This window comes from Typha latifolia, chromosome 5, assembly GCF_019914945.1.
Source record: "Typha latifolia isolate L0001 chromosome 5, TyphaL0001v2, whole genome shotgun sequence".
NCBI lineage: Eukaryota > Viridiplantae > Streptophyta > Magnoliopsida > Poales > Typhaceae > Typha > Typha latifolia.
The window spans coordinates 16,030,925-16,054,716 of record NC_133090.1 but is presented as its reverse complement, the minus strand read 5'-3'; the positions used below and the strand labels follow the sequence as shown (position 1 = coordinate 16,054,716).

General features: G+C 36.7%; 6 protein-coding genes across 8 annotated transcripts; 4 read left to right on the top strand and 2 right to left on the bottom strand.

Annotated features, from left to right (window-relative positions):
• The first annotated feature begins 1,795 nt into the window (after nt 1-1,795).
• LOC140788010 (phosphatidylglycerophosphate phosphatase PTPMT2-like) lies at nt 1,796-5,108 on the top strand. Its single transcript, XM_073137089.1, has 6 exons — nt 1,796-2,231; nt 2,826-2,948; nt 3,534-3,627; nt 4,012-4,094; nt 4,235-4,324; nt 4,482-5,108. The coding sequence occupies exons 1-6, from the start codon at nt 2,046-2,048 to the stop codon at nt 4,905-4,907; spliced, it is 1,002 nt and encodes a 333-aa protein (XP_072993190.1). The 5' UTR covers nt 1,796-2,045; the 3' UTR covers nt 4,908-5,108.
• A 325-nt stretch (nt 5,109-5,433) lies between these two features.
• LOC140789576 (endoribonuclease YBEY, chloroplastic-like) lies at nt 5,434-11,499 on the top strand. Of its 2 annotated transcripts, none has more exons than XM_073139336.1 (12): nt 5,434-5,883; nt 6,512-6,763; nt 6,855-6,950; nt 7,435-7,612; nt 7,748-7,831; nt 7,915-8,015; nt 8,306-8,398; nt 8,762-8,833; nt 9,386-9,505; nt 9,606-9,656; nt 10,195-10,400; nt 11,074-11,499. In XM_073139336.1, exons 1-11 carry the CDS (start codon nt 5,527-5,529, stop codon nt 10,360-10,362), a joined length of 1,572 nt encoding a protein of 523 aa, XP_072995437.1. In that variant the 5' UTR covers nt 5,434-5,526; the 3' UTR covers nt 10,363-10,400; nt 11,074-11,499. The 2 variants fall into 2 exon arrangements, with proteins under 2 accessions (XP_072995437.1, XP_072995436.1); XM_073139335.1 differs by having other exon boundaries at nt 5,437-5,883; nt 10,212-10,400.
• Nucleotides 11,500-11,572: 73 nt separating this feature from the next.
• On the bottom strand, nt 11,573-12,398 carry LOC140789577 (uncharacterized). The gene is made up of 2 exons (XM_073139337.1): nt 12,083-12,398; nt 11,573-11,974 (listed from the first exon to the last, which is right to left on the bottom strand). Exons 1-2 carry the CDS (start codon nt 12,328-12,330, stop codon nt 11,668-11,670), a joined length of 555 nt encoding a protein of 184 aa, XP_072995438.1. The 5' UTR covers nt 12,331-12,398; the 3' UTR covers nt 11,573-11,667.
• A 1,653-nt stretch (nt 12,399-14,051) lies between these two features.
• Nucleotides 14,052-18,152, bottom strand: LOC140789734 (mitogen-activated protein kinase kinase 1). The gene is made up of 8 exons (XM_073139540.1): nt 17,557-18,152; nt 17,261-17,345; nt 17,023-17,151; nt 15,898-16,122; nt 15,627-15,809; nt 15,272-15,492; nt 14,557-14,602; nt 14,052-14,469 (listed from the first exon to the last, which is right to left on the bottom strand). Exons 1-8 carry the CDS (start codon nt 17,628-17,630, stop codon nt 14,377-14,379), a joined length of 1,056 nt encoding a protein of 351 aa, XP_072995641.1. The 5' UTR covers nt 17,631-18,152; the 3' UTR covers nt 14,052-14,376.
• A 3,362-nt stretch (nt 18,153-21,514) lies between these two features.
• LOC140787951 (bifunctional pinoresinol-lariciresinol reductase 1-like) lies at nt 21,515-23,726 on the top strand. 2 transcript variants are annotated; one of them, XR_012108937.1, is made up of 4 exons: nt 21,515-21,830; nt 22,373-22,507; nt 22,859-23,289; nt 23,367-23,726. XR_012108937.1 is itself a non-coding variant. In XM_073136993.1 (3 exons), exons 1-3 carry the CDS (start codon nt 21,648-21,650, stop codon nt 22,985-22,987), a joined length of 447 nt encoding a protein of 148 aa, XP_072993094.1. In that variant the 5' UTR covers nt 21,515-21,647; the 3' UTR covers nt 22,988-23,726. The 2 variants fall into 2 exon arrangements, 1 of the variants encoding a protein (XP_072993094.1); XM_073136993.1 differs by having other exon boundaries at nt 22,859-23,726.
• LOC140789200 (bifunctional pinoresinol-lariciresinol reductase-like) lies at nt 23,046-23,533 on the top strand. The gene is made up of 2 exons (XM_073138807.1): nt 23,046-23,289; nt 23,367-23,533. Exons 1-2 carry the CDS (start codon nt 23,046-23,048, stop codon nt 23,531-23,533), a joined length of 411 nt encoding a protein of 136 aa, XP_072994908.1.
• Nucleotides 23,727-23,792: the final 66 nt, after the last annotated feature.

Below are 23,792 nucleotides of genomic sequence, written 5' to 3'. Positions count from 1 at the left end.
ATTTGACTTTAAATAGGTATACTTGCAAATAATTTTTTTAAACAGTTATGTATAAAAAAAAACCTTTGTAGTTCAAGAGTAACTATATTAACATTTAATATATATTGTTTTAATATATCTGTATTATGTTATGTGATCTAACCAACTGAGAGAGATTGAGGCCATATTGTATATTTGTATGATTGTATCACATGATACGGAATGGTTCTATATGTATATTATCTAGTATAGAGGCGAATGGATTGTGAATCCACTGCGGGTGGGTCCAATTCTAGTCGTTCGCCATCACATTATTTCAAATTTTAAAAAATATTAATTTTTCATAAAATCATGGCTATGTGCTGGTTTGATTCATGCATAAAGTTTTTCAAGAATAACTCTATATATACCTCTTAAATATAAATTAGATATATCTGTAATTTACTCATATTTTATTATTTAGTTGTAAAGTATAATATTACTTTAAATAAATTTATATTTGATTACTAACTATGTATAAATTTATCACGCTATCTACATGTGACTTACCTTATATAAGATTTATTCAAAATATACATAAATTTTAATTTATAAATAAGTATCATTTACGCAAGAACCAAAATATACCTATATCCATGCAAAATTTAAAATTCTTAAAAATTAAAAAGTAAGATAATTAAAAAAAAACACGCTTTTTGATTCAAAGTAACTTTATGAATATTTAATATACTGTTTAAATATATGTTTTTGTGAGCGAAACTGCCTACGAGATTCAGACAATGCTGTGTAACTAGATACGGAATGGGTCAATATATGCATATTATTAAATGCTGTTGGGCGGTGAATGTTAGCTACCACCCTATCCCCTATCCCCTATCTCCGCCATCTCAAATCTCAATCAATATTATTAAATGCTACCAAACGCTCCTGTCACCCTCCTCCTCCTTCGTCTTCTTCTTCGATTTTATTTGCCGCAAGAATGTTAGAATCTAAGGAAGAGACCACCAAATTAAGAGGATTGGTTACGAAGTTCAATCGATTGTGTACTTCGTTTTTCTTGAAAATTATTTTACTCATAGGTTCAGTCTTATCAATGATGATAGAAGTTTTAATCTTCAACTTAGATGCTATAAAGGAATCACTATGTATTCCATGAATATATTATTATTATTATTATTATTATCTTACCTTTGTTGCCATGTAATGACCATAAGGTTAATAAATCGCTGGCGATTGGTCCATCGCACATCCTCGAAACGGTGGACTAAGCAAACAGGATATTGGACTATTTGTCTTAGATTATTCTTTTTAATATATATTTTATCTCTTTCGTTGGACTATATAAATTAGAGAAGGAAAAATAAAAAAAATAAAAAATTGGTTTCGAAAATAAATAAAAAATAAAAAATAAATTGAAAGGAATATATATATATATAACATAATTATAGTTTACACCCTATATTTTTATTATTTACAAATCGAGTCTCATGATTTAACGATGCAGAAAACACATTGAGTTAGATATAGGGTGTAAACTATAATTTTATTAAAAGAATAAATTTTTAACAAAAAAAAAATCTAACCGGGAAAAAGTAAAACAAGAAAAATATAAAAAGATGGAGAGAGAAAAATTAAAAAAATGAAAAAAAAATACCAACTGGTTTCGGACTCAGAAAGAGAAATTAAAAAAGAAAGCGAAACTCGTTCCGAAATCGTAGAGAAAAAAAAAAGCCAAACAGGTTCGGACTCGGAAAAAAACAGTCCGAATAGATTTCGGACTCGGAGAGTAAATACCGTTTATACCTTCTAATTATAAATAGATAGGTCTATTTCTCATTCTCTCACCTCTGTCGCCTCCCGTCTCGTCCTTCATCAGTTTCTCCTTGGTTTCGTTGTCAAGGGTTTCGGAAGCAGCCAAGAAGATTTGATTCTTCGAAGATTTTTCTCTTGCCTCTCGATTTCGATAGAGGAATTCAAAAACCCCTTTCGGCGAGCTCTCTATCGAGGTTAAATTTGCTCGATTTGGTTACAAGGGCTCTCTGTCGTCGGTATCGGAATTGCGTGCGATGAAGATAACTCAGCTGGAAGAGGGAGGATCAGAGGATTCGCATGTAAGCGAGATTGTCAAGGTGGACGCGAAGAGAGTGCTTGTAGGTGCTGGAGCACGGATTCTTTTCTATCCGACGCTTATGTACAACGTGTTCCGGAACAAGATTCAAGCGGAGTTCCGATGGTGGGATAAAGTGGACGAGGTACACCTAGCGTTCTTATCTGGTCTAAAAATTTTCTGGATCTTTTCTTTTAGGTGCTATCATGAATTTTTGTTTCACATTAATTTTGACGAGGGAAACAAGATGAAGTGTTGAGCTGATGCTTGATTGTGTCGTTGGAAACTCTTTCTTCCTTTCCTCTTCTAGTCTTCCAGATCCTTTTTTCCTCTTCTATATTGTTTTGGGATTGTTGGTTTCGAAGAGGGAAAACCAGCCCTCCCCATATTCATATGAGGTAGGGAAATACTCCAAATTCCTGGAAAAACGGGCCTCTGGAAAAGGGAATTGGGGACACGGGGATCTAAAAGCATGTAGCAGATAATTTGCCTTGTTTGAAATACCTGTACAGAACTTCTTGATACCCATTAAATATTGGACAATCCAATTAAGATTACCACTGAATCATTTCTTTTTTAAAATTTTATTAACAAGAGATAAATCTTCGATCATGCGCTTGATTTCATGCTAAAATTATGGATCGTTTAATTTTATTATTTTTCTGTCTTTATGTTGTAGACTTAGGAACGCATTTTTCTGATGATCCCAACTGACTTGTTTCTTCTTTTTAATTGCTAGTATGTTCTGCTGGGAGCGGTTCCTTTTCCCAAAGATGTACCTCGCTTACAACGGCTCGGGGTAGGAGGAGTTGTCACACTTAATGAGCCATATGAGACCTTGGTTCCATCATCCTTGTATAAGGTAGTTTTCCCTTCTCGTAAACTTTAATGCTCACTTTCATAATGCTTTTCTTTTGTATATTACATATTCTCAAGGAGTAGCTGTTACCTGTTGCTAAAAGAATGTATTAGTTCCCCATAATTATGGAATTCTGCTATGATCCATGGATGGAAGTATGCCATAGATTGGATGAATTTAATTTCAAAGGGTGTACACTACTACAATGTATCTTTTTAGTTGCAATCTGCAAAGGTTTCTCCAAGTGCCAACTTCGCTTGTAACGATTGTCAAGTTCTGGATCAAGCAGTTCTTTAGACTTGTCAAGATCTTTCATCTAGAAAAAAGTGATGGTACTCAATATTCTATTTAGTATGCTTTGTATTATAGCAGCAGCATCTAATTAAGATTTCATATGGTTAAAATTTGGATGTCCACGGACAAGAAATAGGGCTAGATCTGCAAATCTATGAAATTGCATCTACTCTGCTAGCAATATTTTGTAAAGTTTTAGCATATGTGAACTTGATAATTTTGTGATAAAGCGCATTCTTTTTTCCGAATAAATTGATGCCGTGCTTACCTATTATTGTACATTGTTGTTTCCAGGCTCACGGCATTGATCACCTTGTCATTCCTACCAGAGATTACCTTTTTGCCCCTTCTCTTGTGGACATAAGCAGAGCTGTAGACTTCATCCACCGTAAGTTTTCAGGAACAACAGTTCCTTCCTGTATTTTTTTTATTCATAAATTTGTCAACTGTACCTCTTCAAAATCTTATTTTCAATTGAATTAACTTAATAAAGATTGTCACAGTTAGATTTGATGCCAAATGACTTGAAGGCCTTTAGAATTTGTCATATCAACTGTACGACCTAACCACATTAATTATTAATCAATATCTCGTTTTCTGTTGCAATTTCTTTTACTTAAAATTATTTTTTGCCTATAACCATCATTTACCTACCATTTGTACGTTGGACAATTTTATAGTAAGAAATGATAGACATAGCCATTTCTGCTGTACCTGATATGACTTTGTATTTGTCAAACGAATTTGAACAATCTTTCTTTCGTTATTCCAGGGAATGCATCTCGGGAGAGGATTACTTACGTCCATTGTAAAGCTGGAAGAGGACGCAGCACCACCATTGTTTTATGCTATCTGGTATCTTCACTTCCTAAAAAGTTTATTTCTCAATTACATTTATCTACTATAGTTTGGCGTATAGCCGTACCAGACCCCCAAACGTATGCGTTCTAGTTGAAATCATCTCAACTTATCTTAACATCACTTTTAACATGCAGATTGAGTATAAGAACATGACACCTGAATCTGCTTTGGAGTATGTACGCTCTAAAAGGCCTCGGGTCCTGCTGGCTCCATCTCAATGGCAGGTATGGACAATGATCTTCTGTTTTGCTTTTGATATTGTGAGAGTTGTTCACTTTTTCTCTCATAATATTCTTTTTTTCTTCCTTTTGATTTACCTGTTGTTTCTGGGTCATACTTCTGATTGCTGCCGAACTTATTTCCTCCTTGCTTCTTGATCAGGCTGTTCAAGAATACAGCAAGCGCAAGTTAGACTACCCTGCAATCCTTAGCCCGAGGCCGACATGCTCGCTGACAGGGGACGAAGTTGTGATTACTGCAGCAGACCTAGAAGGCTATGGCACTAATGAGTATTTTTGTGAAGATCTCACTTCTGCTTTGTGCCCCTTTGCTCCATCAGGGCACTTGATTGCAACATACATACCAATTACTCCTCCCAGAGGTGATGAAGAAGTATTTGTGACTGAGGCAGATCTTGACGGCTACGACGCATTCTCTGTTGCTTCTAAAGATATGGTCGTCTCCTCCTCAAGTAGAATTCAATCAAAGCCCATGATAAAGAGGCTATCCTGTCTTTTTGGAGCATTGAAATCATCCAGCAGTTGCCAGCCAGTTCCGAGTCGTGTACCTGAGATTCGTGCTTGCTAGATAGAGGAAGCTATACTTGTTTGCTGTTTTATTACTTACTCTATGTAAAGCTGTAGGATAACAAAGAGTATATCCGGCTAGAGTATTAATCCTTGGTCATCATGAAGACCTTGGGATGCCAGAATGAGGAAATTTTATGTATGAGTTCTATTCCCTGTTGTCCAAAGTTTTGATTTCAATAAAATTCTTTCTTTTTTCCAAGTCTGTCAGTAATTTTGTCTGCCAAATGTATCTTGGGAGGATTTATTGGTCAGGAGAGACGGGCATTAGGATATACACCTTGAAGTACTTTTAATTAAAACACAAATATCTACCAAAATCTTATCAACTGTTGACTTGTTCATCTCCCCTACAGTCTGGATACGGATCTATCATTTGGGCCTTTGTAACTGCTACAAAAAAATATATTCAATATTAATAAGATTATCAATCAATCAATCAATCAAAACAATCAAATAAATAAATAAGTGAACCAAATTGGGTCAACCCTCGTGCTCATTAATTCGGTTTTAGGGTTGGTCACTTGTTGAGTTGCGGCACTTGGGTTCTGGCCCATTTAAGATCTTCTCCGGGCCATCGAACACCCGCCTCCTCTCCTCTCCTCCCCTCTCCAATCCCCATGGCGAGAATCGTCGTTCGAGCCCTCCCCCTTGCCTCCCGATCTCGACGGCCGATCGCCGCCGCTCTCTTGCGGCAGCAGACGGTGGCGTCTCCAGCGTCCTCGTCTCCTCTCTCTCATCCTTCGCTCTCCACCTCGGCCTTCTCCCATTTCCCTCCTTTGAGATCCTTCCACGTGTCGTCTCGGTTTTCGCGCTCTTCGGTTCCGTTCGGTGGATTCTTCGCGAGTCTCCGGGGATTCCGGAAGGTGAGGCGGCGTCAGGCGGTGTCCAAGAAGCAGACGCCCAAGGAGAAGCAGCTCGAGCTTAGCGTCAAAATCGGCATCGAGGAAGAAATGCCCGATGATCCCGAAGTGTTGGTAAATGAAAAACAAGACTTGTTTTCGTGTTAAATTGTGCTTCTTGTAAAGATTTCACTTTTGGCACTTTCAGTTGGTGGATTAGTTTCTTGTAAGAGATTAAATGTGTGATATTTGAAGGAAAGGTTTGGAATTTCTTGGTGCTATGTTCATTAGCTGAGTGTTGGAGTTTAGTGGTACGTTATGTTTTAAGTTGATCTCTACTAGAGGAGTTCTTGCCTTTTCTGGTAGTTTGTTTGGTACATTGGCTTCATGCGTTATTGGAGGTATATTGTTATTTTTGAAATCTCATGATGTAAAATGTAGATTATCTTTGTCTTGTTGATGGACCCAAGTTACATGCCAAGATCATCTTCAATATATGATGAATTTGGTAGAAGTTTTACCAAAATTTCAAGACAATATCATTGTTTTGTATGTGCACAACTTAGAAAATAAATCTCCCTTCTCTTACTAGTTGACAATGTGATAATGCGTTTGTATGGCTAAATTGTTTTGGCCCTGTAGTTTTTTAGCAACATTTATGGTTGTGGTTAACCTGTTGAATAACATTGTCAATGAATGCCTTGAATTAATTCTTCAGTTCTGCTCTATATGATTGACCACCTATTTTTCCTCATTTGTACAGAGCATTGCGGAAATGCTAAAGCTGAACGTTCCGATGGCAATGAAAATTGCTTTTGACGGCCTCAAGGACTCGGAGTATAAAACCAGAGACCCTTCAATAAGTGATGTTGGTAAATATGAAAAGGTTGAGCTATCCATATTGCTTTGCAATGATGATTTCATCCGAACACTAAACAAAAACTGGAGAGGTGAGGATCATGCTACTGATGTGCTCTCCATGTCGCAACACATACCTGAACTTGATCTTCCCATAGTAAGGATATGTATTTTGGTCAAGAGAATTCATTCTGTTCTAGTTTTGTTCACATTTTTTCTTTTACTTATAGCACTCTTCATTCTTGCAGCTAATGCTCGGTGATATAGTGATTTCCGTTGAGACTGCTGCTAGACAAGCAGAGGAGAGAGGTCACACGATTCTTGATGAAATAAGGATCCTCATGGTGAGTCAATCATTATTTTCATTTGTCCATTAAATTCTACCTAGAAATTATCTGTCAAATGGAATATTCCATATTCTTGGAGTAATATTAAATTTTTTTATTAGTGTTCATTTGAAATTCATAGAGATCTTTTATACAAACAATTACATTTTGAAACAAATATATTCTTGTACCTGATGATTCATTATGCAGCTCAATTTGACAGAAGATTTTCTAGATGCTTAAGAATCTCATTTACTTAATAGCAATTTATGCTAAGAGTATAATTGTTGCAGGCTTATCATCTTTTAAAAGCCATTATCTTAAGTTTATTGTCTTCTTATATTATGTGACATGTGATATTGCTGTGCTAAAAATATTTAGGTAATGTAATCTAACTGAAATCAGCAAGCATTTTTGCAAAATAAGGTCAATATATTCATGCTAAACTTCATACTAGATAGGCAATTTGTTGATTCTGACTATCTTCTTTGTCTTCATATAGGTTCATGGCTTGTTGCATCTTCTAGGCTTCGATCATGAGATTAGTGATGAGGCTGAATTAGAAATGGAGAAGGAGGAGGAACTAGTTTTAAAAAGTCTTGAATGGAAAGGGAAAGGGCTAATTAAGAGCACCTATGATGCTAATACTGATAGCAAACTTCAATCAGAAAATTCAGATGGTAGGTTTTTCTTCATAGCTGATACTTATCTCTACTTAATTTCCAGCTTCATCATATATCTCTTGTTCTCCTTCTGGAGTTCTTTTAAGGTGTGAGGTACTATAAGAAAACCCTTGCGTCTAAGAATTTTTACAGGAGAAATTACCAATGATATGAAGAAAGCAGGAAATTTGAGATTTTACAGGCCAAAATTCAGCTATATCTTCTGTGATATGGATGGTGAGCTGGCAGTAGTCTTGACTTAAGTTGCATCGTATAATTTCTTAAAGAGCTTTCTTTGCTAACTTTTTCCTTTAAACAAGGTACACTTTTGAACAGTAAAAGTCAAGTTACTCCAGCAACAGCTGAAGCTCTAAGAGAAGCAATATCAAGAGGAGTTAATATTGTTGTTGCTACTGGAAAGGTGTGAAGTTTTTCTCTCTTTGGGTTTTCAGACAGAAGGGCTAGTAGCCTGCAAGATAAGCTGTTGATAGTCGAAAGTTTCACTTAGACGCGTGCTCATTTCTCATTAATGAACACATTCCTTGCTCACAGTGGAAGAAAGTCAGGAAACCATGTTAGATCTCATTTTCCTGAAGCACCCTCAACATAAACAGAAAAACTATTGTTTTGTTACTAACTAATGTCTAATATTGCATGTTGGAGTAGAATCCCAGTATTAATATGATCAATCTCCTTAATGCTTGAAAACAGACACGTCCTGCCGTTGTAAGTGCTCTGAAGATGGTTGGATTGACTGGAAAAAGTGGTGTGATGTCTGACGTCTCGCCGGGCATATTCCTTCAGGTTTCTTTGTCCATCTTCTGCAAGGAGTGATTTTTTTCCTTTTGTGTTATAGCTAGTAACTTTTGTAGATTATGTGATATGTATATATATACACAGACAGGCTCCTGTACTCATGTGAAATACCAAAATGTTTTTTTGGATAAAAATGTCTTAAAGTTAATTATTCTGATGACTGATTAAGATCTAGCTTGCTTAAAACTATTCTGGTCTTCTGAAGAGATGGCACTTGCACAAGGTTGATGCTAATTGTGAACATGTTTAGCATGATGTTTGTATTTTGACATGTACTATTTGTAACATTTCATAACCTAATTGACACATTAGAACTCAAGTCTTCTTTTCTTTTGTGAACTTGGATTTTAGGGATTGCTTGTTTATGGAAGGCAAGGAAGAGAGATTTGCAGAACAAACTTGGACAAAGGAGTTTGTAGGGAGGTATAGAACTTTCTCTCTTTTTGGGCTAGATTGATTATGATTTATTAGTTGATATATTTTTTTCTCTGTTTTAATTTTCACATTTACTTTTAATCTTCTTGTGCGAAGCCTATTTTTAAATTTTTGGTATTCTGAAATACATGTTCAGATGTTCTAGGTTTCATATTCCAGCCGCTGGCCACGAGACCAGATTTTACCTTTTCCCAAAGAAAATAATATGAATGCCAATTTTTTGCATCTTCTTAAATTGCTTCATTGGAACTTCATATGCTTGCTTTTACAATATTATGTAGGGCCTTTGTATCCTATAGTTGACCTTCAGATTAATGCCTTCTAATTGCTTGGATGACTAGAGCTTGTATTATGTGCGTGCAATTTGATCTGTTTGGATTCTGTTGCAAATTCAGCTAGAACATAGTTTAAGAGTATCTTCTCAGATGTTTACTCATTTCATATTTGTGGTTCATCATTTTGACTAGTTCTGTAATTGATAATATAGAGTGTTCGTATAAAAGTGACATGAGTACTCAAGACTCTACCAGCTTGCTGCAGGCATTTTTGTATTCTCTGGAGTACGAGATTCCTCTGATAGCATTTTCCCAGGATCGATGTTTCACATTATTCGACCATCCTTTGGTTGATTCACTACATACTGTATACCATGAGCCAAAGGTAGTCATAATAGATTACAATTTCTGCTCTTTTTGAGTTTCCCTTCTCTTTTCATGTTGTAAGAAGATTTGACCAACTCACGCTGAAACTTCTTCTGCAGGCAGAGGTCATGTCTTCAGTTGAGCAGCTGTTAGCAGCTGCTGATATACAGGTAAGGTGCTGCTGAATTATCCAATATAGATGAATTCCAGTTAAAGATATATTCGACTATGTATAACAACGACATGCTCATATTGATCGAAACAACGTACTTTTTGCTAGAATACTAAAAAGATCTTAACAGTGAATAAATTATGTTAGATTGCTATATGGATCCCTACTTACTGAGTTACTGGAGCATTTCAAGCTCTAGATTTTCTGAAGATTTGCATTTGCACTGGTGATTAGCAATGAAAAGGGTAGAAGAAATAATTCATGCATGTGATCGGTTACTTTGCATTGTAGGCTTGTAGCTCTTGTTTCTGTTACATTTTATGTTATAATTTCTGAATAAATTATGTTAAAGAAATATGTGTCTTGCTCACAAGACAGGCTGAGGCCATAGAGCATATCATATTTATTGTGCTAACGCATACAAGCATGGTTAGATAAGCAATAAAACTGATGCATATATAAAGGCACTAAGATTTGCGTTAATATATTTATTGGATTCTATTTTGCTCGACTTCTTGTGCATGATAGTTAGATAGTTTACAAAACTCTGCAGAAATTACTGTTTCTTGACACTGCTGAGGGGGTTTCTTCTACTATACGACCACACTGGGAAGAAGCAACAACAGGCCGAGCACGTGTTGTCCAGGCACAGCCAGATATGCTTGAAGTTGTCCCAGCTGGAACTTCGAAGGGTGATGGGGTAAAGATGCTGTTGGATCACCTTGGTATTACATCAAAAGAGGTACAAGATTCCTGATCTATAAAATCACTACTTTCACCTTGATATTTCTCCTAAATCTATCACGTCTTATCTTAAGATGTTTATTGCATTGCTCTGATAAATCCTTGGAGCTGATATAAACTGCTCTGGAATATCATTACTGGTGATAATACAACTTACTGGCTAAGTCAAAGATGAGAAGATTGCAATATTTGAAGGCTCCAAAAGAATTAGCAGATTTGTATAACCAATTGTTTCTCAAAGATAAACCTATTTGTTCCTTACAGAGAAAAAAGTTATATAATGTAAGGATTGGCATAAAGTTTTAATACTAAGTGGCATGAGTTCATCTACATTCTTGGTTGTTGTTTAAACTTACACAATCAATTAACAGACATTCAGAAGGCCTCCAGACATGGAAAGAAATCAATTTAGAAATTTGTCATCTCTGAAGTAAAACTTGAGCCAAAGGGCCAATTAACGCAAAATTCCTCTATTTTAAATAAATGATCTCTTGGTCAATGTAGAAGAAAGAAAATTCCAGTTTCTAAAGCGATAATCATTCATTGTTTTATCTTTGTTCAAGTCAAATTTGTGGAATCTCAAGTTATATTAGGTCTCTTAGATAGCTTAGGTGTATCAAATTTTGCTACATTGTTCATAGATGTGCTCAGCTTGTCTCACTGCGGTGCAGATAATGGCTATTGGTGATGGGGAAAATGACGTTGAGATGCTCGAATTAGCATCATTAGGAGTTGCACTTGCCAATGGATCTGAGAAGGCGAAAGCCGTGGCCGATGTTATTGGAGCCACCAATGATGAAGATGGTGTTGCAAAGGCTATATACAACTATGCTTTCTGACGTTTGCTTGCTGGATCGGGTTTTCAGCTACAAATATTCTCGGATCCTACCAAACCAAACTTTCAATACATTCTCAGACCGTGAAATGATAAAATATAAGCTGCAGAGTGAAAGCATAAAGGCATATAGTGCTGCTTCTTTAGGTTATTCAATATTGTTTTGAGCTGTGAGCCTTTGGAGCCTATCTCTCCTTTTGTGCACTGTGTTATTCTCACAATTTATTCCCCCATAATTAAGGGTTTCCGCTTTTGTTTTTAAGATTTTTATTTATCGTCAATCAATATAAAGGTGGAAGAAAGAAATTGCTTCAATTTGAAATTCCTTATCTACATACCTAATATCCTTTCATTTCACTTGTCATCTACACAACCGTTGAATTCAATCAAATGCTATAGTTCTATACACAAGTCCATCAAAACGGGCGTTTTATTTGTCGCACAGGTCTTTGTTTACAGGACTGCGAGGTGGTCTGGAAAGAAAACTATTGCTGTGACTGGTAGCAAGCATAGTAGCACACGGACTTCTTGATGGCTTCTTCATTATTGTCTTGCTGCATGGCCCTGGTGCACGGGAAGACCTCTGAGCCTCATCTATACCTCCATAGCTCTTGCACGGCTTCATCGTCTTCCTTCTATATGGACTCTCTTTCTTTGCCAGATCTTCTACACATTTCACATCTGATAGAGAAGTGAATGACTGAGATTTCCCTTGGTAGAAGTTTGACAGCCCTTTCCTATACAAAACCATGCAAACCATAACTGGAGTGAAAAAGGCAGAAAGATATATCTAATCTTGCATGAAATTTCCTTTTTTTTCTCATGCTCTTCTATCAATTACTCACTTGACAGGAAGTTGTTCCATGAGAGAAGATAATTCGTAGAGTGGCCCTTTCGACTCCAGTCGTGACGGCAACGACGACATCTTAAGAGATGGAGGTGGATTTGGTGATGAGGTTGCATCCTCTGTGAGATCTGAAGACGAAGACTCGCTGTCGGAGTTGCTGGAGATGGAAGACTGTCCATGTAGCTCGTCATCTTCGTCATAAGAGCATGGGTTCCCAGATAACATTTCTGTGATGTCTTCAACCATCTAAATTCTCTTCTTCTTCTTCTTCTTCTTCTTCTTCTTCTTCTTCTTCTTCTTCTCTCAATACAAAGATGCTAGATCTTTACATTGGTATGCCAGGATATATAGCTGCCAACTTTGGAATAATTCTTTATGCTTCTTTGTATTCTATCTAGTGCATGGAGGACTCTGTTCTTCTGGCTTTAGGAAAGTCAGCAGTATGACTATGGATTTTTTACCGAGAAATTGCACGATGTTTAGGGACCCATTGTTTAAACTTGAAATTAGTGGATGGGGAATCATATTAAAGAAATTAATAAGTGATAAAGTTTGTTCTGACACGAGCAGTCGTCCAATTTCCAAGATTCCATGCTCCATAGTCCATATCATCCTCCTCTCTCTGGCCTGGTTAAATAAATAGAAATGAGACCACGTAAAGGATAAGAACCCGAGCCCGCGAATATTTAATCCGAATCCAAATCGCCATTTTTTTTTCTTTCATCCATTGCAATTTATCGTTCGTCATGTCAGCTATCAGTCAAAACATAGAAATCCAATCTAAGAGTTTCAAATCATAAGAAAACTTCTGCGAACTTGTGCCTATTCCTGGAGCCAATTGTCCTACTATTCTTATCTTATCCTCCGGAATTGTGTTCCTTTCTTGACATATCAAACAATGAAATTGATATTATGCCGAGATAAATACATTGAAGTCATACTAGTCACAACTCACAAGTTGGACATTAGTATAAAGTCAGTCTCTGAAGCTTTCCCAAGCATTATATAGGATTAATCTAAGATTGGTCTACCTTTTAAATTATCCAAGTGAAAGAAATGGGGAACCTTCGAGGAAAACTTGAGGCTTGAACACCAGATCGACTTGGATTATAGAATTGTGTCGTCTGCTACAATCCTAGATGACTTGTAGTTGGCATGAAATTGAGAAGAAACTTGACTCCTTACTATGAATTTGTCAATGTCTATGCACCAAAGGTTTGGTGAGATTTGAGAGCAGAGGATAGAATAGCTAATCATAATAAGTTGGGATAACTATTTATTCGCTCGTTCTTTCCTCCCTCTATTCCAGCCTTATAAGAAGACGCGTGGCATTGGTTGCACCGTAGAATTGAATAGTGGGAAGATAAACCAAGGAAATTATTCTTCTTTTTGGCTCTCGAGAATAAATAGCGTGTGAATATGTGATAGTAGCAGCTGATATAAGCTTAAGAATGACGGCGTATCTATTTGACATTACCCTAATATTTGCCTTTTGACATTGTATCGTTTCTTTATATTCATTTAAGAGAATAATGTTTTTTGACATTGTAATGATCTTTTGACGCTACTCCAATATGCTATTATCCTGTCTCCCCATCCACTATTTGCCATTTGACATTGTGTTGTCAATTTTTATATCATCTAAAAGAATATAAGTTATATTCAAGTTTGTAGTTCATAGTTAATGCCTTCAGCAAACATACAACCACCTTCCCTGGAAAAACAAGCCAGGATTATTGTCTCATGTTCCTGAGGCCAATTGAAGTCAAATAGGAGATCTAATAGAACTTGAAATTTTACAGTCCCAACTAACAATCTACTCTTATGTTTGAGAGCAAGAGCGAACATCCAATTGCAGGATCACCCCAAAACTACATCTACTGCATATTGCTGATTGAGACTATAGATCTAGTTAATATAATAAAATCATAACAGTAGGTAATATAGATCTAGTTCAAACAAATATCTTGGTCTCGACTCCAATGAATGTTTTATTTTCCTGCAAATCCATCTAGTTCTTCAACTTAATTAAACGCCCATATTGCTTCAATCTCAAACATAAGCACACCTCACTGTTGCCTTGTTGCCTATGATGAGTGGGTCTCTGATCTTCGATAGCTCTTAGCAGGGGGACATCAGAAATGTTTCAGCAATTTGATCTTCTTGGATGACGCAGTGAGGGAATCCATAAATTAAGAGCATCTACACATAAAAACTGGTAGGTTGGGAGCAAATAGCAATCCATTGTCATTATACTCTTGTGTACACAAGGAAGCATCACAGAGTAAAACATCATTCAGGTACATTTACAGGAGGATCTAAGCTAGCAACGAGAATTCCCAGATCAATGTCTTTGTCCTCAAACTTTTTGATGAATGGATGATCCTGAAAGCGGGGAAAATGATGATCTACGGTGAGATCCTTCAAGTAGTGAAATTAAGTACTATATAAGTCAAGAAAAAGAATACAGACCAGGAGCTCCAAGGAGGACATTCTTTCCTGGGGATCCTTCTGTATGCTGCAGGGCGGACAGGAAACAGAATTCATCAGTATAATTTTACCCCTCCACACAATACCAGTAGAGATATTAAAAACATTAGTGCCATTATTCTAGTGGTCAGAAAGCACAGTGTATGTGATTTTGCCATGTTCCATAGGATGTTACAAAGTATGAAGGCAAGGTAAACATATATCAACCGGTTGTGCATTTGAGCCATGTAAATAGCCCCTCTAGCAATAAGAGTAAGATTGCATACATCTTGCTCTACCAAGGCCATTAGGATGCCTTTCTTTTTCTATTTTATCAATGTATCGAAAGATAAAAGTTTTTGAGTTTTTAAATCAGAGATGACCCACAAAGCCAATTCCCAATGGGTGGGAAAGACTTTGTTAATTGAAATTAAGGTTAATATTAATAGGCTGATTTTTAGGGAACTGCTCACCAGTTAAGAAATGGAGATGCTTCTTTGAAAAGGTGAAGATTGGTGAACACGTCTAAAATATAACTTCATTCAGATAAACTAGTCACACCTAATATTCATGCTACAGAAAATCATATCTGACAAAAGTAACCCAAAAAACATTATGATTTATGAAATAGCATGAATCATTCCGCTTATCTTTAGGAGAAAAGAAAGCTAAAAATGTCCAAACTTGAATTGGATAATGTTGAGAATGTTGGGCATACCAAGCTGAAATGAAAGAACAGAACTCAGGAGAAAATTGATCTGATGGTGCAGAAGGTGGCGGCTGATCCACAATAGCCTCCAGAAGTTCATAAAAGTTTAGCCAACCTTCTGCTTCTTCTGGTATATAAGGGAAACGACCAATTGCGCACTCTAGTATTACCAAACCTAAACTCCATATGTCACTCTTATAATCATAGGAGCTTCCACTGATTCGCTCAGGCTGAATAAAAACCAGAATATCAATTCATTATCAGCTCATGTGCTCCAGTGCTTCCAAAAGACAGAAATTGGTTGCATGATCTTATAAGGAATAAGTATTTTGGCTAAAATGAGAAGAGGAATTGCTCAACATACCGACATGTAATTGTAGGTTCCTACAAAGGTATCTCGCTGACCCATGGAGTTAGCAAGCACAGCACTTACTCCAAAATCAGTAATCTTTACTTCACCTTTGTGGTTAACCAACAAGTTTGATGGTTTTATGTCCCTATGAATTACATGTCTTTCATGATGAAGGTACACTAAACCCTTCAAAACCTGAATGTGCAAAGAAAGCATTGCATATTAGATAAATAATTAAGTCCTAGTCACAAGAGCATGAAAACACAAAGTGAAATGCACTTGCCTGTTTACAGAGAACTGCAAGATAAGGCTCAAGAATTGTTTTAATTTGTTTAATTATGTCTGCAAGAGATCCACGATCCATGTACTCCAAGACAAGAGAAATCACACCATTCTGATAGAAAGAATGATAACAAACAACTACATGTGGGCACTGGGATACTTGATTTATTTTAAGCTCTTGTACTATTTGTTTACGAACAGTCTCTTGAATATTCATCTGAATACCCTGCAAGAGACAATATCTTGAAATCATCACAGTTTCAAGTGTCAAGCGGAAACATTAAACAACAACAACAACAATAATAATAATAGTCGGAACTTTAATTTCCACTGATTGAATGACCATACACAAATTCCCAAGCAGTTACATGCGATTTGATCTACTATAACTGGAATTTTGTCCTTTCTATTAGTGTCCCCATGGAAAAGTTTAGTCCCTTGAGGTGCAATTAATTGCTTTTAAGGCGTATACTAGTAGACTACTCTCACTTTTTTTTGTTGGTGAAGCTAAGGGGGTCTCTAAGAGGAATATCAGACAGAATTTATGGCGTCTGACATATTTAGCTTTCAGTACCAGACTTGTGAAGCATATCCATAACAATGGAACTTATACCAATTATCCACGAACCATCAATAAATTCTAATCTTTTCTTACAACTCCTTCAAAAACAACTTTTGATTCTCTATCAACATCTATAAGGTTTGCTGCATATCAAAGTCCCTCAATCAAAACCAGTTTAGCCTCAAATGCACAAAGACCTCAATTGGCCATGTTCGTCTATTTTTAGCAACACAAATTGCAGTGGTTATCTGCTTTGCTCCTCACGAAAATTTTTTCCCAACCCTGAGGCCAACTATAAAGTTTTACTCACACTAACTATCTTGCTATAGAGGAACTTGTGCCAATAGCAAGATTATCTTCCTATAGTCTGCGGAATGAGAAAAGGTTTTAGCAATGTGCCACTACAGTCAAGTAAATGGTATGATATTGGACCCTAAGAAAGACATCAGGAATGGAGAAAAATACATCATCCCAGTAGTGTGGTTTGCTTCAATACGACCGAGATGCTGATTGTAAAAATAGCAGAACAGGGAACAGGAGAAAGTTATGTCACCGCTATTATACCTTCAGGGCATAAAATGTTCCCATCCATTTGTGCCGCACAAGTTGAACAACTCCACCACTTCCCTTCCCGATAACTTTAATGGCCTCCAGATCCTCCGGCTGCAAATCTATCTCTTTTACATCTGGTGCCTGCAAATTAAAAAGTCAAAAAAAAAAAAAAAAAAAAAAAAAAAAAAAAAAAACGAAGCAATTATAACACACTCCCTATGGCCTGACTGGAGCATTGAGATTAACTTACTGGTGTTTCAGTTTCTTCCGAGATCAACCGCAGCCCTTTCTGATTCAACCGCAGATCACCGTCCTTGAATGTACCACTCGCCGTCCTAAAGTCCAAAAAGTCCAAATTTTTTATCAATTAGAGACAAAAACTTAAAATTCCGTCAACACAGCAGTTGGACAACAAATGATAGATCCTAAAAAACTCGCAGAATCTCATCCAGAGCCAACACGCGAAGCACAACTAGGCTACTCAAATATAATGCTCAGATCATAACAAAAAAGCGCGAAAAGGATCAGAATCGAGGGTCTCCTTACAGGAATTTATCCACGGCGGCCTCTTGTTCCGGCACCGCAAGCTTCAGTTGCTTCAATGTCTTCTTCCCCTTCATGATCTAGTGTTCTGATAGGCCTAATCCCCACCTAGGGTTAGGGTTTCTAGTATTTTCCGTGGAGGAGAGAGAGAGAGAGAGAGAGAGAGAGAGAAGTAAAGAAGAAGGGGGGGAATAGGAATCGAGAGGAAATTTTGTAATATATGTAATTATCGAAGCAAGACAATTCTCTCTCTTCTGTAAACCAAAAAGACGACTAACTCTATAATAAATTTCAAACAACCGAAGACCGCCAATAGTCAATAAAGTAAACAATCGAAAAACGCCCCCAATTAACTTCACAAAAATAGCACGACTTTGTATCTCTATAAATCTCCCCCTTTTAACTTCGCTGATGCCTTAGCATTCCACATTAAATATACGAATATAATTTATATACACTAAAAGTAAATACTAAGTGGCTGACTTTGTTTTCCATCATGCATATTTTGTTGCTTGCCTGCAACTTTGACAACTAGCATTTATTGGATCATTCTGCAGGTGGATTGGATTTGGACATGAAGATCTACTCTACTCTGTGGTACTGCTAATGATTAGATTTTTACTATTTATGCTTTCTAAGATTGTGGAGTAGAAAAACATAGTTTGGTATAGATTTGTCAAAAGACCTCTGAAGATGAAAAAAGATATTATAATAATTTAACAATATTATCTTGGGTACATTTGGGATACCTCAAGCTTAAATAATTAATGTATCAAAAAGTATTCCCGTGGTTGTGAGCAAGCCACCAAATCGGTCTATATTGGCTTCTAAAATTCCGCTAGCACATGCGTTCATACTGTGACTAGCCAACTCATGGATATATATATATATATAATATTTGTTTTCTTTTTACATTTTATTTTTGACTTCTTTATAATATTCTCAGATTATTTTAATTCTTTATAGATCATAGGTTAATGAGATAAGTTATTTTTATCACTCAATTCTATTGATGATAAAAATAACCTCAATATTCATAAATATATTTATTAAGTTCTACAGCACTTTTATTTTTTTTAAAAAGCTCCTGGATGAGCTTTGTTAATTTTAGCCAAAAGATTACAATCAGATATTTACAAGTTTGATGAAAGAAGAAAATGTAAGGTATTTTGAATAAGCCTTAAAACTCTTCTTGGATCTAGAAGGAATATAGAAATAGAATAAGGGTCCTGAAAATTAAAAAAATATATTATTCCAAGATATCTCAATTGGACAAATTCGAAGCAATTGCATCTTCATTTGTTCCTTTCGATGAATGCTCGAAAATCCACTTAATAAAATTACGAATCGGATTTAGAAATGAATCCTCCTCGGCAAATATCAATAACACAACATGGCAACATATTATATCAAACCTAAAGAACATAGACATAAACACAAAACATGTCAGAACATTGGAGTTCCGTCATGAGTCATGACCCCAAAGGATCTAGACCATTCATGAAACACACTGTCGCAAAAAAATAAGGAAAGAAAAAAAAGTACATTAACAACATCAAATACAAAAAGAAATGAAGAAGAAAACTAAAAATAGAGATGAGCGCAAATTCAATGAGGGTGGGGATGGAAAGAGCGCCCAAAGCTGACGAGGCGTAGCCGCAGAGTGATAGGTAGGAAAAAGTAGGAGAATGATCGACGTTGATGAGAGACCAGGGGAGAAAAAGGGAAAGACGAGGGCAACAATGAGAAAGAGAAGGAAGATGTCAAGGAAGAAGGGGAGTAGAGGGAAAAAAAGAGAGGAAAGAGACTAGAATAAGGATAAGGGTAGAAAAAGGGGGAGATAAAGGAAGAGAAGAAGAGAAAACAACGTAAGTCTTATACTTCTACAAGGAAGGTGGTGCAAAGGAGACTCGAGGGCTTGTTTAGGAAGACGACAAGGGCCGCTCCTTTGTCCCAAGCGGGCCCCATCCGACCGTCAATTCCGTACAATCCCTTCATCCAAACCGCTGGTATAACTTGCGATGATACAAACTTAACTAACGGCATCCAATAGAGTCATATACTTGAATTAGGAGTTCTAATAAGAGTGGATTAAATAGCACTGGGAGCGGTCCAAACATAAACTCGTCATTTTGAATATTAGCCATAAACAATATAATTATATTATTGTGAAAGTTTTTATTGGTAATTATATTAAAAAGAATTATAAAATTAAATTTATGAATGAGTTTAAGTTTTCAAATAGCTAATGAACACATAAGATATGAGAGTAAGAGAATCCAAGTTTGAATCCCGTTTGGAGTAGCCGACCAGTTATTTCTTATCTTCTCCTAACTATATCTGACTGAGGCCATTAGTTATCCGGCTTCATAATTTGTGTACTCGCTTGAGAGGGAACTGATGGTATTCTCTCCAAGAAAACCACTCTTTCCTTGGTCACAGGCTTATATGAAGAGTCTTCTTGTTAATTTCCTCACTAGCTCTGAAATTTTAGTGTTCGCAAATGTCAAATATTTTAATTTTCTTTAGGTTTAATTAATTTGTTGACTTTCGTTTTGTTGTGTAAATACCCAAATGGGTGAAGGAAACCGAAGCAAAACCCTTCACCTTCAAACAAATCCAAATAGAATAGCAATAATTTGGGGCAAAATCAAATATTAGCAAAGCTAATATCTATATCAATATGAGAACTCCAAATGCAAGATGCTAGTTGTAGAGAATTTTAAATACCCAAGGTAATCACAAATATGAACGCCAAATCAATGCAAACCATAAATAGAAAAGAGGGAAGATACGGTTTACGTGGTTCGGCGATGTGCCTATATCTACAAGTAGAGCAATCTTCAATCCACTATACAAATCTTTAAATACAAAGAGTTTACAACTCAAATCTCTCTCTAAACAATGGCGGCTCTCCCCTACAAGTTTTTCTCTCTTATAAAATATCCACTCTTAGCCCTAAAATCTAACATTTCTATTTATAGGGCTGGTTCAAGTTGGAGATTTCGACAGGACGTTCGAACGCTCACGGAGCGCGTTTGAACGCACCTAGTGCAAATACAGACTGGCGTTCGAACGGCAAAGCCCCATTTGAATGCCTACATCAAGTTTGCTCTCAGGTTCAAATTTGCGTTCGAATGCAGCTGGGCCGTTCGAACGCCTGCAGAAAAGGCTGCTCTCGAGTTGGTCCGCGTTCAAACACGACTAGGCCGTTCGAACACCTGTATCACCCAATCTCTGTATAGAAATTGCGTTCGAATGCACTGGCACATCAAAACCGTAAAATACTAAAATCTCAATATGAGCAAAAAAATCAACACATTGCAGCAAACTTCTCAATCAATAATAGCTATCAGTGTACTATGATCAATGCAATAAACGTGATTTGCTTCGTTCAATGTGCCCTAGTGTCTTGTCAGATGTCATATATTTCTTTTTCTATTGTAGTGATGTTTTAGTTGGTTGTCTCAAAGAGTTGTCCTTTATTTCTCATTTTAATCAAATTATCTTCAATATTTGATTAAACGTGCCTAGCGGCTTTTTTTATTCATTCATGAGCCCGAAGGGCTAGATATGGGCTGGATAAAGGACCAACCCTCCCTAGATACAAATGCACTTTAGGCCCTCACCGAGCTTTTTAGCTTGTCTAGTCTGGCTTCAAGCCATATATGCCGCTGAGACATGCTCCAAACCGTTGCGTTGTCAAGCTGTTCTTCCAAGCTAACCGTACTATTGAGCTATCAACCGAATCGAGTCAAGCCATCCAACCACCAAACAATTTTTTCACAATATTGTTTGGGGTTGGAGTTGAACTCATGACCTCCTTGGTCATGAGTAAGATACCTACCAACTCTACTAGAGTTGATTGGTCGTGCCTAGCGGCTTTCCCTCAAAGAAATTTTTTTCGTCGGTTGTTCTCTAGTCCCCTTCCAACTGTTTGCCAGATGCTTGAACTGGGATGGTAGGAATTAAACGTAGTGGAAGGTCCCCACTTTTGTCTATATAGACACATCTCCTTACCTTATCACCTTCTGGTGAGAAACCAGTGGTTAGTAGAGCAGAAAAGTGTTAATCTCTAGTACTCAATCTTCCTAATGGAGGGAAAGCATAGGGTCTTGATCATTGGAGCAACTGGGTACATTGGGCGAAGGCTTGTGAAGGCAAGGTTAGCTCTTCGTCACCCCACCTTCATCCTTTTCCGGCCGGAGAACGTGGCCGATGCCAACAAGTGTCAGTTGTTCATGGAGCTCAAGATGGAGGGAGCTCAACTCCTTCAGGTGAGCAAGGCTGCTTATCTTTGTATAATTGTATGGGTCCTTTTTTTTAAAAATTTATTATGCAAGTTGTTTGTATGAAAATAAATTGTTATTAATTTTAAAATTTACATCAATTCAAAATTAATAATTAAATTTAAAACTTAAATATCATAACATAATTTTTAATGGTTAATGGGCTGAATAAATTTAAGAGTTATAATATTTAGAGAGATTATATATATATATATATATATATATATTATTTTAATGATTAATAGACTGTTAATAGACGACACATGAACAAAATTTTATGTTGTACATTAGAGTAAAAATAGGCGAGTAATCATATACTTAGGGTATTTGCACCTTGGCATGCCTCAAGCTAAAATGCTAAACTTTTATTATTATTTATATTAAATATTTTTTATTTTTGTAAAATACAAAATTAAATTTTACTCATTGCTTAAATATTATATGTTAAATATCATAAATAAAAACAAACACAAACACAAATGAGATGAGAAATCTGCGCAATTAATTCTCTTTGCATGGAGTATTTGCAGGGATCTTTACATGATCATGAAAGTCTAGTTGCAGCACTGAAGCAAGTGGATGTGGTGGTCTCTACAGTCGCATCCAACTGCATACTAGAGCAACTCAAGCTCGTAGAAGCTATCAGAGAAGTTGGCACCATTAAGGTTCGATTATTTTATTTTTTATTTTCAGCAGGTAGCAATGTAATGTTATAAATTCAAATATTGAGATTTCAATAGTTTGGTGATTGTACAAGTACTTGGAAAGATCAAAAATCTTTAGAACAAATATTTATTCAAGGAAAAAGGGGTTTGGCTTCTGGGATTCCTCCCAAGTCCCACCCACTTGGCCACTTCTCAATGCCCACAAAAGTTCCTCTGGTTGTAAAGCAATAATACCCTCAGCTGCTATTACTCATACTTTTGAACCAAAACTTATTTTCAATCGCACAATTAAACTCACATTTACCAAATCACTTGCAAGTTAAAGTACTTTCTTCTTTCTCTCTGTTGCAGAGATACCTTCCTTCTGAGTTTGGGATGGACGTGTACAGAATGGAGCATGCAACTCCTTTAGGTGATGAATTGTTTAGAGAGAAACGCGTCGTTCGACGTGCAATTGAGAAGGCTAGTATTCCCTACTAACTGCTTCGCCGGCAAATTCCTTGCCGGCTTAGCCCAGCTCGCCACCTTCATGCCGCCGATGGACCGTGTCAACATCTACGGCGACGGTGACAAGAAGTGCATATGGGTCGATGAATTCGTCGTGGCAATGTACACGATGTTGGCCGTCGATGATCCCCGTACGTTAAACAAGGTTCTCTACCTCCGGCCACCGGCCAACATCCTGAGCCATATGGAGGTTATTGCAATTTGGGAGAAGCTCATAGGCAAAGAGCTAAGCAAGACATTTGTTTCCAAGGAAGAATGGCTATCCACTGTGAAAGGTATAGTTAGTTTCTAAGCATTGGTTTGAATGGAAATGGTTGCAGTATAACTACTACTTTTATTATCTTTGATACAGAAGCAAATTTCTTTCTGCAAGTAGCAATTGCTCATTTCTGTGATATCTTTCATCTTGGTGTATTGGAGTTTGAGGTGGACGAAGGCGTAAATGGTGTTGATAGCAGCAAGCTCTACCCAGAATACAAGTATGTGACCGCTGAAGAGTACCTAAAGCGTTTCATATAACAAAATATTGTCTAAAGAAGAAGAGTGATCCGCAAATTAAAGTGTGCTGTGTGACTCATGTTTATAATTCTCATCATATGATATTTTATATGATATAATTTTCACTCTTTTGGTACTACTGTACCCTCATGGAAGACGATGATCTATGGCGAATGTAATATCAAATTCATATATCCAAGGTTTTACTGGTGAACAGAATGCTTTAACTACTGACATAACAATGTTATTGTGAATGGCTGGTAAGCTCTCTCTCCATCGT

What these genes read in the sequence shown, in the direction of transcription:
- LOC140788010 (XM_073137089.1), top strand. Translation starts at nt 2,046, where the DNA reads ATGAAGATAACTCAGCTGGAAGAGGGAGGATCAGAGGATTCGCATGTA. An exon ending in GGTGGGATAAAGTGGACGAG is followed by an intron (nt 2,232 to 2,825) that starts GTACACCTAGCG and finishes TTTAATTGCTAG; the next exon opens with TATGTTCTGCTGGGAGCGGT. An exon ending in CCATTGTTTTATGCTATCTG is followed by an intron (nt 4,095 to 4,234) that starts GTATCTTCACTT and finishes TTTAACATGCAG; the next exon opens with ATTGAGTATAAGAACATGAC.
- LOC140789576 (XM_073139335.1), top strand. Translation starts at nt 5,527, where the DNA reads ATGGCGAGAATCGTCGTTCGAGCCCTCCCCCTTGCCTCCCGATCTCGA. An exon ending in TTGTTGTTGCTACTGGAAAG is followed by an intron (nt 8,016 to 8,305) that starts GTGTGAAGTTTT and finishes GCTTGAAAACAG; the next exon opens with ACACGTCCTGCCGTTGTAAG. An exon ending in TTGGTATTACATCAAAAGAG is followed by an intron (nt 10,401 to 11,073) that starts GTACAAGATTCC and finishes ACTGCGGTGCAG; the next exon opens with ATAATGGCTATTGGTGATGG.
- LOC140789577 (XM_073139337.1), bottom strand. Translation starts at nt 12,330, where the DNA reads ATGGTTGAAGACATCACAGAAATGTTATCTGGGAACCCATGCTCTTAT. An exon ending in ATGGAACAACTTCCTGTCAA is followed by an intron (nt 11,975 to 12,082) that starts GTGAGTAATTGA and finishes GGTTTTGTATAG; the next exon opens with GAAAGGGCTGTCAAACTTCT.
- LOC140789734 (XM_073139540.1), bottom strand. Translation starts at nt 17,630, where the DNA reads ATGAAGGGGAAGAAGACATTGAAGCAACTGAAGCTTGCGGTGCCGGAA. An exon ending in CGGAAGAAACTGAAACACCA is followed by an intron (nt 17,152 to 17,260) that starts GTAAGTTAATCT and finishes TTTAATTTGCAG; the next exon opens with GCACCAGATGTAAAAGAGAT. An exon ending in TGTTCTTTCATTTCAGCTTG is followed by an intron (nt 14,603 to 15,271) that starts GTATGCCCAACA and finishes TCCGCCCTGCAG; the next exon opens with CATACAGAAGGATCCCCAGG.
- LOC140787951 (XM_073136993.1), top strand. Translation starts at nt 21,648, where the DNA reads ATGGAGGGAAAGCATAGGGTCTTGATCATTGGAGCAACTGGGTACATT. An exon ending in AGGGAGCTCAACTCCTTCAG is followed by an intron (nt 21,831 to 22,372) that starts GTGAGCAAGGCT and finishes GAGTATTTGCAG; the next exon opens with GGATCTTTACATGATCATGA. An exon ending in GAGAAGTTGGCACCATTAAG is followed by an intron (nt 22,508 to 22,858) that starts GTTCGATTATTT and finishes TCTCTGTTGCAG; the next exon opens with AGATACCTTCCTTCTGAGTT.
- LOC140789200 (XM_073138807.1), top strand. Translation starts at nt 23,046, where the DNA reads ATGGACCGTGTCAACATCTACGGCGACGGTGACAAGAAGTGCATATGG. An exon ending in ATGGCTATCCACTGTGAAAG is followed by an intron (nt 23,290 to 23,366) that starts GTATAGTTAGTT and finishes TCTTTGATACAG; the next exon opens with AAGCAAATTTCTTTCTGCAA.